Raw genomic sequence first — 15,112 nt, 5'->3', positions numbered from 1 at the left:
GGGACTCAAGGCCCACCCTCTGCTTGATGCCCTTGGGCCGTATCTATCTGCTGTTGCTCATAAGAGCTGCGGGGCTTCCTTCCTTCCGCTGGAGACCTTGCTACTCCTCTAAGTCAAGAGTCCTAGAAGGCTTACCCTTAAGAGGTGATTCAGTGCATTTTCGGGACACACAAAAGAACACAATCTGGCTTCAACTTCCCAAGACAACTAACTTCCACAAGGGTATCCTCAAGGCCTGGGGACTGCTGCACCCCCAAGCCAGAGCCTCACACCCAACTCCAAGGGCACTTCCACCTGAACTTCCAGGTCAGCCGGCCTCAGCCATCAGGACCCACTCTGGTACTACTGAATTCCCCTCCTGATATCCATTCACCCAACCAGGCTCCTCCAGGGCAAAGATGTCCCTCTGTCCTCCCCTTCCTTGCTGTGCTAGGGCCCAACTCGGAAAGCTCAGAATACTCAAAAAAGGATCGCTGGACAAATAAATTGATGGTGCAAAAGGAAGAGGGGAGGCAAGAGACAGTGGAAGGGAGAGGAGGAGGAAGATGGAAAGACGGAGGAAAGAAGGAGGTGGGAGGAAGAGTAGAGAGAAGGGGCAGATGCAGTGAATCCCCCACCGGCTTCCGGAAGACCTGCAGCCAGCAGCCCACATCAGGTGCTCTTTCTGGGAGGAGGAGCCCCACAACCAGACATGGGAAAACTAATGAAAATCCTATGGGCTTCCCAGACAGTGCAGTGTTAAAGAAGTCGCCTGTCAATGTAGGAGACACAAGAGAGGCTGACCTCCTGGGTCAGGAAGATCTCTCAGAGGAGGGCATGGCAGCCCACACCAGTATTCTTGCCTAGAAAGTTTCATGGAGAGAGGAGCCTGGCAGGCTAGAGTCCAGGGGGTCACAAAGAATTGGATACAACTGAGCGACTGAGTGCATACACACACACACACACACACACACACACACCCCACACACACATGCACAATGAGAATCCTAGAAAACTCTGACTGAGCCACTTAAATAAAAAGTCAATTTGTAAACTATCTTATCTTCTTGTCATAGGGTATCCTCCTAGGCCTCAAATAGATTATAGGAGAGCTAGTCTATGCGTGTGGGAAACACACATGTGCCTCAAAGTTGTTCATTATTTCAGACAATTTTCTCTTAAATTATTTCAGATGTATGCATTTTTTAATACTCAAGATAGATAAAAGACAAAGGTGGAAAAGCTAGTCTCCCTCAAGAAGCAGCAGACCCAAGAATCAAAACGACCTGGAGAAATCACTGTTTCACTCATAAGCCAAGTTGCAAGACGCTGGCTGTATCTTAGACACTAACGGTGAATATTTTATGTCTGCGCCTGCCCCTGGAAGGCCTAGTCATTTTAAGACTGCACATTATGCTTGGGGAACTGGAATCCTGGGAAGAGCAGTGGTTGAGTTAGGACTTTAATTTCAAGGGTGCACATAGCAAGTGGCTCTAACAGTTTGTTCTGTTCCTTTTATTAAAACAGGTTTACTCAGAAAATCAACCGATTTCCTTAAGGTAAAGGCTACTTTCCATTCTTCTTACAGGTTTTCGGGGGGCAGGGTCTGATGTTATTGCTCTAAGATGAGCTTGTTTTTCCCTTTCCAATGATTCCTGGGAGAGCAGGGGCAAGGCCATGACACTCACCATGATGTCCCCTTTCAGGAGCTGGGCCGGCTCGATGGCAATGTAGATCCTGCTTTGGTTTTCTGGGCCAACATTGCTTTGGAATAAAGAAGAAGGCACATCATTATACAATTTCATGATTTAATGGAAAGAATTCCTTCTGAGAAAAGGAACCCTACAATTGAAATTAGACAAAATATCCTGCTTGGCCCAGGCATCCCAATTCCTTAGACTCTCTCCTATGAAAATGAGTCTAAAAGGTATAAAAAAGCAATGGGGCCAGGCAGGGTCCTGAGAGCAATGTCAGGGCCAGTGGTCGCAGGCCCACCCCGGGCCCAGGCACGGCGGGGCACGCAGCGTGGCTTACTGGGGTTCTGCCAGCACAGCCTCTGTGGTTAGCAGAGGGTGACATGGCCCAAGTATCACCGATGCCAGGGTCCAACAGGAGTCCAGACATATGATAACAGTTCATTTTGAGTGACGACAACACATTTCTACCTTTATTCATTTTCTATTAATGTGTATAAAATGCTAATCCAAACTCCCAAAAAAGCAAATCAAGTAAGTCTAGAATTAGTACATATTCTGGAAACATCTGCCTGCCCTTTATCTAAACTGCCAAGGGGAGAGAAAGGCAAAACACCATGGCCCTGTCGCAGGCTCCGATGTGATTACTCCCACACAGTGCGGGACCCTCTCCTGCCCCCGGGTTCCTGTGCCCCTGCGTCTTCGCACAGCCAGCTGGGTGACAGTGGCGGACACCCGGCAGGCAGGGTGATGGGCACCCGCCCATGGCTCCCCTTCTGTCCCCTCCTCTGGGCTCTCCAGGAATCACGCCTCCCACACCTCCCAAGGGAGAAGCAGCCTGGAGCAGGCCCCTCCCTGGCTCTCCCACGGTCCCCAGGAGAGCAGCCGCACTTACTAGATCCCCGACGTGTACACGGGCTGCATGGCCTGGTAGAGCTTGAGAAAGGGCCGGCACACTGAAACACAGGCAGAGTCGGCTATAAACACGCAGAACTGGGGGCCAGTGCCAGGCGGCACATCTCCAGACCCCACCCTGAGGGAGACACTCACCTCCACCCGAGTCAAAGTTGGGGGTTCCGTGCAGGATGACGAAATGCAGGAACAGGGGCGAGGCATTCATCTTCACCGTTCCTGACAGGAGCCCACTGAGAAACTGCACATACCTGCAAAGGGCAGCAGCTTAGAGCTTCCGTGACAGCTTGGAGCGCAGGTGGGGTCGGAGGGAAAGGAGGAAACGTGCCTGCTTTTTCGGGAGTTTCGGAAGAGGACCCATCCTAACTGCTCACAGCAAGGAGAGGTGTCTGCATGCCAGGGCTTGACCCATGCCCTGCAGAGCACGGCTAAGCCCACAACCCCACAGAGAGTCTCCGGGCTTCCCACACTGATGTGGCCAGTCATCTGGAACCACAAGCAAGGGTGCCTCCTGGGCGTGAGCCCCCACACATGGCGCCTCCTGCTCTGCACCCCAAGCGCAGGTGGCATCACCTCTGTCCACGGAACCAGAGCCGGGCAGGGCTAGGCCACGGGATGTCACAGTCCCCCACCCAGAATGGAAAGGCAAGAGACCTGCAGTCACGTGAGCATGCTCTCTGAACCAAACTACACATCAAGGTAACTCAGTCTAACTCTCAGTCCCACCCACCGCTCTCTCTGTTCACACCAGGAAACCTACAGAAGGCTGGAGTCCACACAGTGAGCCCACAGGAAGCCTGTGGATGCCCCATCTCACTGTGAGAGGCCCCCCCCCCCGCCACCTGAGCCACCCCGCCCTCCTGTCTTCTGTCTCCTCTGTACCCTTCCTCCTCACTGCCCATCACAGCAGCGGGATGATCAAGTCTGTGGTGAGCTGGGAGACCTGTCTTCTCTCTCAATACCACGCACAGGCTTGTGTGCCATGCTGACACCCGCACCCTGCGTGGGTGCTTGACAGTCTAGAGAGAAGATTCTACCCAAGAAATGCTTCCTCACTGGTTTTTCCCAAGGCACAAGGTGGTAGGGCACACCTACCCAAGAGAGCACAGACCTGCCAACCTCGCAGATGCTGCCCAGCCTCAGCCCCTCTCTCTATTCATTGTGCGTGACTTCTGAGCAAACGCAAACCCCACGACATCCAACATCTCTGTACATCTCTAATGCCAACACAGAGCCATGCAGGCGCAGGAAGGAAGCAATCACTGAATCACCAGGCTGTGTGGCCAGCACAATTTCCTCCATACCCTCCAGCCAGCTCACTCTAGTCCACTCCCCACAGAGCAGGGACATCCCCCACACAAACACCCTAGGACTGAATGCTACTCAGGCTCAGCCCACTTAATTTAAAAAATTCTGGCTTTCTCTGACTTACGTCACTGAGAATAATGACCTCAAAGTCCATCCATGTTATTGCAGATGGCAGAATTTCATTATATTTTGTGGCTGAGTAGCACTCCATCACACATTTTTACCACATACTCTTTATTCATTTACCCATTGAGGGATATCTAAATTGTTTCCACATCTTGGCTATTGGGAATAAGAAACATGGGCATGAAGAGATCTCTTCGAGAGCCTGTCTTCATTTCCTTCAGAAATGTACCCAGAAGTGGAATTGCTGAATCATATGGTAGTTCTATTTTTAATTTTTTGAGGAACCTCCACACTCTTTTCAACAGTGGCTGCACCAGGTTACATTCTCAGCAATAGTGCACAAAGGCTCCCTTTGCTCCACATTCTTGTAAACACTTGTTTTTTCTTGTCTTGACCACTGCCTTTTCTAACAAGTGTGAGGTAACATCTCCCTGTGGTAGAACAGCACTCATATATGGAATCTAAAAAAGCCACACATACAAAAACAGAGTAAAATGGTGGTCACCAGGGGTTGGGGCCTTGGGGACAGAACAGAATGTTTAAAGGGTACAAACTTACAATGAGCAGTAAATATGCCCTAGAAATATAACGCACGGTATGGTAAGTATGGGCTTCCCCAGTGCTTAGCCGTAAAGAATCCGCCTGCAATGCAGGAGACGCAAGAGATGCGTTCCCTGGAGGAGGTCGTGGCAACTCACTCCAGCATTCTTGCTTGGAGAATCGCATGGACAGAGGAGCCTAGTGAGCCACAGTCCATGGGGTCACAAAAGAGCTGGACACGACTGAAGTGACGGAACACCAGCATGAGCATAGTAAATATAGACACTGTATTATAATTATCAAACTTGCTGAGAGATAGAACTTAATTATTCCAACCACTAAAAATAAATCATAATTATGTAATATGACAGAGGTGCTAATTATGGCTATAATAGCAATCATACTACAACATATGAATGCATCAAATTAACATATGATGCAACTTAGGACTTCCCTGGTGGTGCAGTGGTTAAGAATCCACCTGCCAGTGCAGAGGACATGGGTTCGATCCCTGGTCCCAAAAGAGTCCACATGCCACAGAGCAACTAAGGCTGCGTGCCACAACTACTGAAGCCCGTGCACTGCAACAAAGAGTAGCTCCCACCCACCGCCAGCAGAGAAAGCCTGCATAAAGCAATGAAGATTCCAGGCAGTCACAAAATAAAATGAACAGGTTGTCACAGACTAGCAGGCTGAGCTCCTTAGAGGGATGGGAGGGGGTAGGAGGCGGGAGGGAGGTTGCAGAGGGAGGGGGACATGTGCATACCTATGGCTGATTCATGTTGGTGTTTGGCAGAAACCAACACAACATTGTAAAGCAACTACCCTCCAATTAAAAACAAACTTCAAAATAAATTTTAAAAAACATGTCACACGCCTTAAATTTACATAATGTCATTTGTCAAGTACATCAAAATTTTCTAAATATCTAATTTACACCAGCAATTCAGATGCAGTCCATTATCTCAAGCAGTTGAATCTGCATACAAAGCAAACTGAACAAGAGGAAATATCCAGTAAATTTTAAAAATAAAGTTTATAAACTCTACTTAAAAGCCATCCTTTTAGAAAAAAAAAAAAAATGCTAGCTTCAACTTAGGTGCCCTTGATGGTGTTCACATTTTCCTGGTGGCAAATCGCTCTTCCCTTTCAGAAGAGGACAAAACCTCACTCACCCAAGCCACAGAGACCAGATGGAAGCCTTGGGGGTCCTGAGACCACGAAGCCAGGCCGTGGCTGCAGGGCTCTGACCACCAGATGGCTCCACAGGCCTTTTCGTTTCATCTATTTGAACAACAGATGCCTCAATTCCACTGGGGGCAGACACGGGAAAGTTCACGTGACCTGTGCACCTATATTTAATCACCTAAATGCCATGCACTACAGATTTCTGGGTTCGCCGGCCCTCTGCTTGTGAGCATATGAAAAGGGATGTTGAACTGGGGTTGGGAACCCCTGCCCAATCTGGACAGCAGTCTCCCCTCTTCCAGTGCTGCGCAGCCCTGGTCACCACGCAACCCGCTTCCTTGGCCTTGTCAGTGGCCCAGCCGGTGTGTTTACTCCATGGGCACCTGGCCGTTTGCTCAGTCTGCACTGACCGCTCCAGGCAAGATGGCCCTTCAGTCTGGACATCTCAGGGATCCACCAAAACACGGACCAGGCATCACGGAAGGCAGGGGTGGTCGGTTTCTGTTTCACTTTTTTTCCTTGGTTGTGCCGGAACTTCGTTGCTGCGCGCGGGCTTTCTCAGTGGCGGTGAGCAGTGGGCTCATTGCGGTGCGTGGGCTTCTCGGTGTGGTGGTCTCTCCTGTTGAAGAGCACAGGCTCTAGGCTCAGGGGCTTTAGTATCACACAGGCTTAGTAGTTCTGGCTCACGGGCTCTAGAGCATGGGCTCAGCAGTTGTGGCACATGGGCTCTCTAACAGTGGACCATGGGCTCAGTTGCCCCGCAGCATGTGGAATCTTCCAAGACCAGGGATTAAACCGGTGTCCCTGCACTGGCAGGTGAATTTTCATCCACTGCGCCCCCAGGGAAGTCCCCAATTCACTTTTTGATGCCAACATGGAGGGTCCGCCCCCTGCACTGACACAGCCTGGCCAGCACTGCCGCCCAGTGGCCAGAGGGAGCGTGAGAAGGTGCTTCTTTGAGGAGCAGTGTCAACATCACCAGAGAAGTAGGAGCTGGAAGACCAGGGCTCACACTCACACGGGGTTAGAGACAGAGGGGAGGAAGGAGATCCCGGACATCTGCCCTTCTAACCAGTTCATCACTGAACCACTGCAATCAAGCTCCCGGTCTATAGTTCTCATCTGCCCTTTATAAAAATCTGCTTTATATGGATCCATAGTTAGGTAAATCAAAGACAAAAATATTGTACAATGCAACTTACTCCTTCCTTCACATGCTTTCTTAATAAGGAAAAGATACAAAATTATTTTATCCATTTCAGGTATTTTCTATTCGTTAGTGCTACTTTTCAGCAACTTTACTGCCTAACTTTGTGGAACTGAAGTCATTTTTGGTTACTTGTTCATAGGATACAGTACAACTATAACTTCTGAGTTCAAGTTCTGGATTTTGTAATATTGCAAAAGTTAGCATAACGTTTGTTAGCAGCCCGACTACCATCAGAACGGCCTTTGAAGAAAACTTGACACCAACTCATGTCACCATCTACCTCCTAAGAGAGGGACAGGTGACAAGGGTCATTTGTATATTTATTTTTGTAAAGTGTATGGACAGCGTCGAGACAGCACCCTTGCCTGTTCCCTCTAGCCGTGGCTGATGGCTGATGTAAATGAGCTGATGTAAGCCCAGGGGCCTCGCCTGTCACCCCAGCCTACCACCCAGAACACAGACAGGTTGACATGGCCAAGGAGGACAGCACAGGCTCCTTGCCCTTCTCGGGGGCCTTCCTCCAGGCAACCCTAATTGGCAAATCCGAAACTCCAGATCCCACAGTGACTGTGGCCTCAGTCCAGGGAGGCACTCTTGGTTGTGTGCGATGGGACACTCGACGCCATAAATCAAGCAAATCTCCTCTCTATGCACCACCAATCAGTGTGTGTGGTGCGGGAGGGGTAAAGAAAACCTTTGTACAGTAAAACGAATTTTTCATGAATTTTTATTCGGGGGGGCCTCATCCTGCTGTCCCAGAACTCTTTCATACCCTCGTCAGTCTCTCAGATGAGTGGCTGAGAAGCTCCGCTCTAGGCCACCTGAGTGTGACCTGGAAAAAAGAGGACTGTAGGGTTTTTGCGGTGTTGTTCAGTCCCTAAGTCGTGTCCGATTCTTTGCAACCCCATGGACTGCAGCATGCCAGGCTTCCCTGTCCTCCATTATCTCCCAGAGTTTGCTTAAACTCATATCCACTGAGTCGATGATGCCATCCAACCATCTCATCCTCTGCTGCCCACTTCTCCTCTTGCCCTCAATCTTTCCCAGCATCAGGGTCTTTTCCAATGAGTCAGCTCTTCATATCAGGGGGCCAAAGTATTGGATCTTCAGCTTCAGCATCAGTCCTTCCAATGAATATTCAGGACTGATTTCCTTTAGGATTAACTGGTTTAATCTCTGTCCAAGGGACTTAAGTATCAAAGAATGCTGCAATGTTGGGGAACTTTCCAGCTACAAGAAACACCTAGGAATCCAATCTTGCTTTCTGCATGCCCAGACTTCTGGCTTCTCTTCCTCTACCTCATGGGACATAGGAACGACCCTCACCCAGGAATTCCGGGGTGTCTCTTCTTCCCCAAACTCTCAGGAGAGATTTGCTGTCCCAAAGAGCGAGCCAGTCACCTGTCATTCTACCCGCTAAACAAACCCAAAGTAATAGGACTAGCTCCCAACTCCTTCACGGAAAGAAAGGAAAAGCGGAGGAGGAAAGGAAAAGGGGAGGAGGAAAGGAAAAGGGGAGAAGAAAAGGAGGTCAGAAAATTTCATGATTTAAGTCATGACTCCCATGATGCTGTTGATAACTAAGGCTGTAGGTTTTTCTTTAATTACTTGTCAAAGTGAAAGGGCCTCCAAGGTCACGGGTGCCTCTCTGAAGCAGAAGGTTCATCATCCCCACAGGAGGTCACCTGGGGGTGACCTCAAGCTGCTCCTGAGGCTTGCTCAAGGCAAAAGGTGCAGGGAGAGGTAAGTGCTCTCGCCTGAGGAATTCTACTGGAAGCAAGCAATCTCCAACAACCACTGCTGGCCAAGCTGCTGCAGGTCAACTGCTCAGTGGTTTTTAGGAGTGACGCACAAAGTGACAGAGAATCTGCCACCCATCAAATGGGCCTCCAGCCTCTCCAGCTCATAAACCCATTATTTATTTTTTAATTGAAGGATAATTGTTTTACAGAATTTTGTTTTCTGTCAAACATCAACAAGAATCAGCCATAGGTGCACTCATGTCCCCTCCCTCCCAAACCTCCGGCCTATCTCCCTCCCCATCCCACCCTTCTAGATTGTCACACAGCCCTGTTTGAGTTCCCTAAGTCATACAGCAAGTTCCCACTGGCTATCTATTTTACACATGGTATTGTAAGTTTCCATGTTACTCTCGCCATACATTTCACCCTCTCCCTCCTCCCTCCCCCGGTGTCCATAAGTTTGTTCTCTAATTAATTAATCCACTCTCATCCCGAGATTGCTTTTGAAAAGGTTTCTTGAGCTCAGTCCTAAAGTAGCCTGCAGAGCTCCCCCTCGGGCTTTGGGACCACAGTGATGGTCCCACCATCACTGAATCCGTCCCCACATGAGTGGTCACCGCACATCCTCCGGGTCTCAAATATTCCTCCAGAAGTACCTATTCTTTCACTCAGTCAGGAACCTGCTCCGTTACGAGGTGGCGAGCATCTTCTGAGGCAGGTGCTGTCAGGATAGGCTCCCCTATTCTGAAGGAGCAGGAAGATCAGCCTCGAAATGCTGGGTTTAACCCACGCCACCCTCATCAGTGTCAATACTACAGCTTCTGCTGTGTAATCACGCGGGAGAACCATGGGCAAGTTAAAGTGGGAGGATACTTCCCTTTTTCCACACTCCTTCAATGGTATTAAAAAGCTGCAGCAGAAACATCGCATGATATCCCTTATATTAATATGTGGAATCTGAAAAGACTTGATATAAATGAACTTATTTACAAAACAGAAACAGGTTCACAGACTTAGAGAATGAACTTACAGGTTGCCAGGGTGGGGAGGGGCAGGGAGGATAGGGGAAGGGACATTTAGGGAGTTTGGGATGGACAGGTACACACTGCTTATTTAAAATGGATAACCAACAAGGAACTATGGTATAGCACAGGGAACCTGCTCAGTGTTATGTGGCAGCAGGATGGGAGGGGAATTCGGGGGAGCATGGATACACGCACATGTATGGATGAGTCCCTTTGCTGTCCGCCTGAAACTATCCTAACACTGTTAAACTAGCTATGCTGTGCTGTGCTTAGGCATTCAGCTGTGTCCTACTCTGCGACTCTATGAACTGTAGCCCACCAGGCTTTTCTGTCCGTGGAGATTCTTTAGGCAAGAATACTAGAGTGGGTTGCCATGCCCTCCTCTAGGGGATCTTCCCAACCCAGGAATTGAACCGGGGTCTCCCTCATTGCAGGCCAATTCTTTACCAGCTGAGCTACCAGGGAACCCCAAATTAGCTATACTCCAATACAAAATAATTTTTTTTTAAAGCTGCAGTAAGTAATAAGAATAAAAAGAAGAAAATAAGGCAAACATCCTTCCCTGGTGTGTGCTGAGTTTTGAGGTGGGTCACTCCCTGTTTTCCCTCACATCTCACACAGGGGCTCATATGAATGTAACCATTCTGGAAACTGCTCAACCAAGAAATGACACTTAATGGTTCAAAATAGATCAAGGGGCTGTTTAACTGTAATACTAATGAAATGCTGGTTTTTCCAAGGCAACTCACATGCCCTGTGGGGCCTTTGCTCAGAGCAGGGCACGGCCAGGCTCCAACCCACCATCTCACATCCACAACACACTCTGGTCCACAAACACACCTGCCATGGGGAACAGCCAGGATGAAGCAGGCAGTGCCTCTGGTGACCCTGGAAATCCCTTTCCCAAGTGGAAATACCTCAAATCGGCTCTGGACAAAAACCGCCTGTGCCCCTGCCCCCTGGATGCCAATGAAGCTTCCAATCCTCCCAAGTCCACTGGCCCAGCCCTCTGGCCCTGGTGGGAAGAGATGCAAAGGGCAGGAAAACCATCTTGGCGATGGCCTTGACAATTCTTGAGCAAATGCCCTGCCATTTGCTTTGAAGTAAAAACACGGTGTCCTTAGCACCATGTCCCCATCTGCAGAGGAAGTAGGTCTGGAAGACAAGTGGCTGAGGCCCCTCTCAGGCCACGCACCTGACCCTCCTCCGATTCTTCTCCACCTGGGCCTGGGGACAGCATGGATTCACCTGGGGGCCGGCAGCCAGAGTAAGTCTGCTCCCCAGGGTCCCGCCGCAGCATGTGCCAGGGGCCATGCCGAGCAGGAGACAAGGGGACGTGGGCCGAGGAGACCAAGGAGAAGGACTCCTGGGCCTCTGAAGCTGGCCGACTAGGAACCTGAGTGTGTCAACAGCTTTGCTGGTGATAAGCTGCTTTCACTGGCTTCTACCACCCACAGCCCCTCTGTTTACAGGGGCCGTGCCAAAGACCACTTGGCCTGCAAAGCCCAGCACATCCACCATCCAGCCCCTTACAGACACAGTTCACAGACCCCTGGTCAGGAGAAACAAACCAGTTCCAACACAGTAACAGCACCAACACCAGCTGGGAGTGCAGGAGACTTGATGGCTGAGCATGTGGGGAGGGAGCCCTGAGACCACACGGGAGTCAGCCAGGGTGAGGGGCTCCCTGCATCCCCACGCAGGGTGGCTCGTCACTCACTACTGGACCCCAACAATCCCCGCCTCCTAATCACGGCTGGTCCCTACATTTTTAAATGTAAGATCTCATTCCACCTTTCCCTCTGGCTGTGGAATAGATACATACCGTTTCTGGGATGGCTGCATTAAAGCTGCAAGTTTATCATCATAAAACTTCTTCATTGCGAATCTGTCGAGGGCCTGGTCAGCACTGGGAAAGCAGAGACAGAGAGAGATTTAACTCCATGGCCACGGAGGGGTGGGAGGTGAGGTGTAACAAGGGACAGGCCCTGAGGTTGTTCTGAGCAGCTGGCACCCACTAAGAGCTCCATTTTGCTACATTCCCTCCTTGGGCACACCCACTTTAGCGTCTCTTCTCAGGCCTCATCTCCTCCAGGAAGATGTTCCAGGCCAAGTGGAAGCCAGGCCTGCAGGGGAAGTGAGGCCTGCAGTTCCCCATTTGAAACAGCAGCTCCTGATCTTAGCACATGGCACTTTCTGTGCTGCATTTACAACACAGAACAATCACAGGATACTACCCTGACAGGATAACCACCCATCTGCCACTGCTCGAAGGTGGGCATGAGCCTTGTGTCCTAACTACCGAAACAACCATCTAAAATAACAACTTTGTCTAAATAAGGGGCTGGTTGCTGGGGCTGCACAAAAACAAGGGTCACTTAAGCACTGCATGTTTAACGTACCGGATGCACGTGTTTTTTAGAGTGAAAAGTATAATTACATATTCACCTATACATTTTTAAGTGTTCCTTTTTCTGGAATTCACTTGTTTTATTAAATGCTGACAATGCATTTTGGTCACTGTTTATGTTCACTGTTAATATCACTGCTTAGTGACTCAGCCCAGAGAAGGCAATGGCACCCCACTCCAGTACTTTTGCCTGGAAAATCCCATGGACGGAGGAGCCTGGTAGGCTGCAGTCCATGGGGTCCCTAGAGTCGGACACGACTGAGCGACTTCACTTTCACTTTTCACTTTCATGCATTGGAGAAGGAAATGGCAACCCACTCCAGTGTTCTTCCCTGGAGAATCCCAGGGACGAGGAAGCCTGGTGGGCTGCCGTCTATGGGGTCGCACAGAGTCAGACACGACTGAAGCAACTTAGCAGCAGTAGCAGCAGAAGTGATTCAGTCATGTTCAATTCTTTGCGACCCATGGATTGTAGCCCACGAGGGTCCTCTGTCCATGGGATTCTCTAGGTAAGAATACTGGAGTGGATAGCCATTCCCTTCTCCACGAGCTCTTCCTACCCCAGAGATTGAACCTAGGTCTCCTGCATTGCAGGCAGATCCTTTAACATCTGAGCCACCAGGGAAGCTTGTTAATATCAGTACCCGTATTCATAATATTAGCACTGACTCTATCTTTATGAACTCTTATCTTCCTAGTGCTGGTACCAGAATGTTTTTCTTACTTCACTTAGCAATTTGGAAATGTCTATTTCGATCTGGACCCAGTGTGTGACAAAGGCCTTCAAAAGTCCCTATGATTACACTACTTGTGTGAATACTATCTAAGGGGAAAATAGAAATAGTAAAAATGATCAAAGATGTAATGATGAGAATCTGTCACCAGGGCATACTTCAGTGTACAAAATCATTAGAAGCAACTGAAATTCTAAAGAAAAACTGCAAACAACCCGGATAGGCAATACTGGTAAATGCTTAAATACATAACATTCTATTCATGAAGTAGCAAACTATGCAGCTGCCAATTAGGAAAGTGTGAATTCAGAAAGCCGTCTTACAAAAATCTTGGTAGTGTCACTTCACTTTAGCGAAGAGCACTTAATACTATCTTATCTACTAGTACCAGCAGGATGAACATCAGCCCACACCAGCACTGATGCTGCAAATGCCTTTCATGCGATAATACATGGAATTGTCAAAAAAAAACCCTGTGAGGAACAGCCATCAGCCCTGCTTCCTAGGTGAGGACCCCGGAGTTTAGAGCCTTTCATGTGAATTGCCTAACACGTGCAGCTGAGACACACTTCAGCTATTCAGAAAAAAGTGCGGCATTTAGAGAGAGTATCAATGATAAGCTTACAGTGAAAAAAAGCCCAGTCTCCACGCTTTCCAAAAATGCCAGGACTGTCTATGGCACATGAAACTCTGGTTCCAGACAGAGCTGTGCTGTTGTGGGCACAAATGTGAGGTGGCCTCTGTCCAGAGTCCGCCAGGTGAAATCTGCTCTCTGACCAGAGGGATGTGACGTGAGCAGGAATCTCAATTTGTCTGGCACACACACACAAGTGCTTATTATCACCAAGAAAGGATCTGACTTTCACTGGAGGGCTGGGTTTCCTGCCTGGCAGGCATGAGCTCTCCAATTTGTTTCCACAGAAAACATTTGGAAAGTCAAATTTCATTCCTTAATGCTAGAAAGGAAAGGGTTTATCGGCTAATATGAATAGGCTTATATTTCCTCAGAACGGAGTAGTTCATACTTCACAAAGTGGCCATTGAACAGAGAGGGCCAACGCAGATGCAACACCCAGAAAGAACGATTTTTCTGAACTGGATCTCAGTGTGAGTGGAGACGTGTGCTCGGGGGTGCCTCTGGGTCTACCAGTGTACCCAGCGCCCAGAGGCCTGGCACGCAGCTGGGGCCTCACTCACAGGCCTCGCAGTGCCTGTCACGCCCAGTGGACGGGACCCACCTCCTGCGGGCAGCAACCCCATGCCCATGGCAGCACCTCCTGAGAACCAGACCAGATCTGGCTTCCTGCTCATTAAGATCCTGAGCAGTCTTAAGTCCGCCAAGTCTCAGTTTCCTCATCTGTAAAATGGGAGTGATGACTACTCCCTCCTGGATTACTTGGGAGGATTGAGCAAGAAAAAGGGAATATGCAAAGTACTTCCCAGAAGCACAGTGCATGTAAACCACGGCAGCCGTAGCCATCGCCATGGACCTGGGCAGAATGCGAGGTGTCCAGTGAGAAGCACTGCTTTGGTTTTACTAATGGTAGTGTCTGTCCCCATCAGCCTTGTCACAGGTTGACAGTGCACTTGCTTTATCGGTGATGCCTCCCTGAAGCTTTCAGTGTGAATCATACATCGCTGCCACTGAGGACAGTGTCTTTCTCACGAGCTTACACCCTCAGCTGCAGCTAGGTTTCTAGGCACCAGGGACATGAGCCTTGGTCTCCAAGTCAGCTCCGAGGGGTCCGCCTCCTGCCCACCCAGCCTCAGAGCATCCCAACACCCACGGCAGCGAGGACACTTCCCTCCTACCTGGCCGAGACATTGGTGAAGTGCATGTAAGATGATATGACCACGCCGATGCGTCCCTTTCCACCCTGCAGGAGATGGAAGAGAGGTCATTAGAACAGGAAAGCACTGCTTCCTTCACAGGATGGCAAAGAGCCTGCTTTGACAGGGAAGCCAGCAGTACCCTCCTCTGGTCCCTGTTCTGAGGGACGGCAGCACCCAGCTCAGCAGAGAACACACGCGTGGGGTACTAACAGCAGGAGTAGGTGCCAACCAGGCCCTCTGAGGACGTGCCCAAGGCCAGGTCTGCACAGAGGTGGCCAGTCAGTTCCTCATTTCCCAGTGAGGCCAGGAAAAAACTGTTGGGTGGAAGCCATTAGTGCGACTTAATCACCCAGGTGAGAGAGACCCGAATGTCCCACTTATAAGCTGAGGACTTTTCTGGGCTCTGTATGC

General features: G+C 49.6%; 1 protein-coding gene across 10 annotated transcripts in view; it reads right to left on the bottom strand.

Moving 5' to 3' along the window:
- TNS3 (tensin 3) overlaps positions 1-15,112 on the bottom strand; it is a 223,522-nt gene that overhangs the window by 97,408 nt on the left and 111,002 nt on the right. For all 10 annotated transcript variants that reach the window (XM_010829019.1, XM_010829021.1, XM_010829015.1 and 7 more), the window contains 5 exons: positions 14,681-14,745; positions 11,550-11,633; positions 2,724-2,836; positions 2,569-2,629; positions 1,668-1,743 (listed from right to left, as the gene is read on the bottom strand). In XM_010829019.1, coding sequence (XP_010827321.1) covers positions 1,668-1,743; positions 2,569-2,629; positions 2,724-2,836; positions 11,550-11,633; positions 14,681-14,745 — 399 coding nt within the window. The remainder of the gene's footprint in view (positions 1-1,667; positions 1,744-2,568; positions 2,630-2,723; positions 2,837-11,549; positions 11,634-14,680; positions 14,746-15,112) is intronic.

The sequence above is a fragment of the Bison bison genome, unplaced genomic scaffold (genome assembly GCF_000754665.1).
Source record: "Bison bison bison isolate TAMUID 2011002044 unplaced genomic scaffold, Bison_UMD1.0 scf7180017864499, whole genome shotgun sequence".
Taxonomy (NCBI): domain Eukaryota; kingdom Metazoa; phylum Chordata; class Mammalia; order Artiodactyla; family Bovidae; genus Bison; species Bison bison.
The sequence above is the reverse complement of the archived record's forward strand: the minus strand, read 5'-3'. Positions and strand labels throughout refer to the sequence as shown.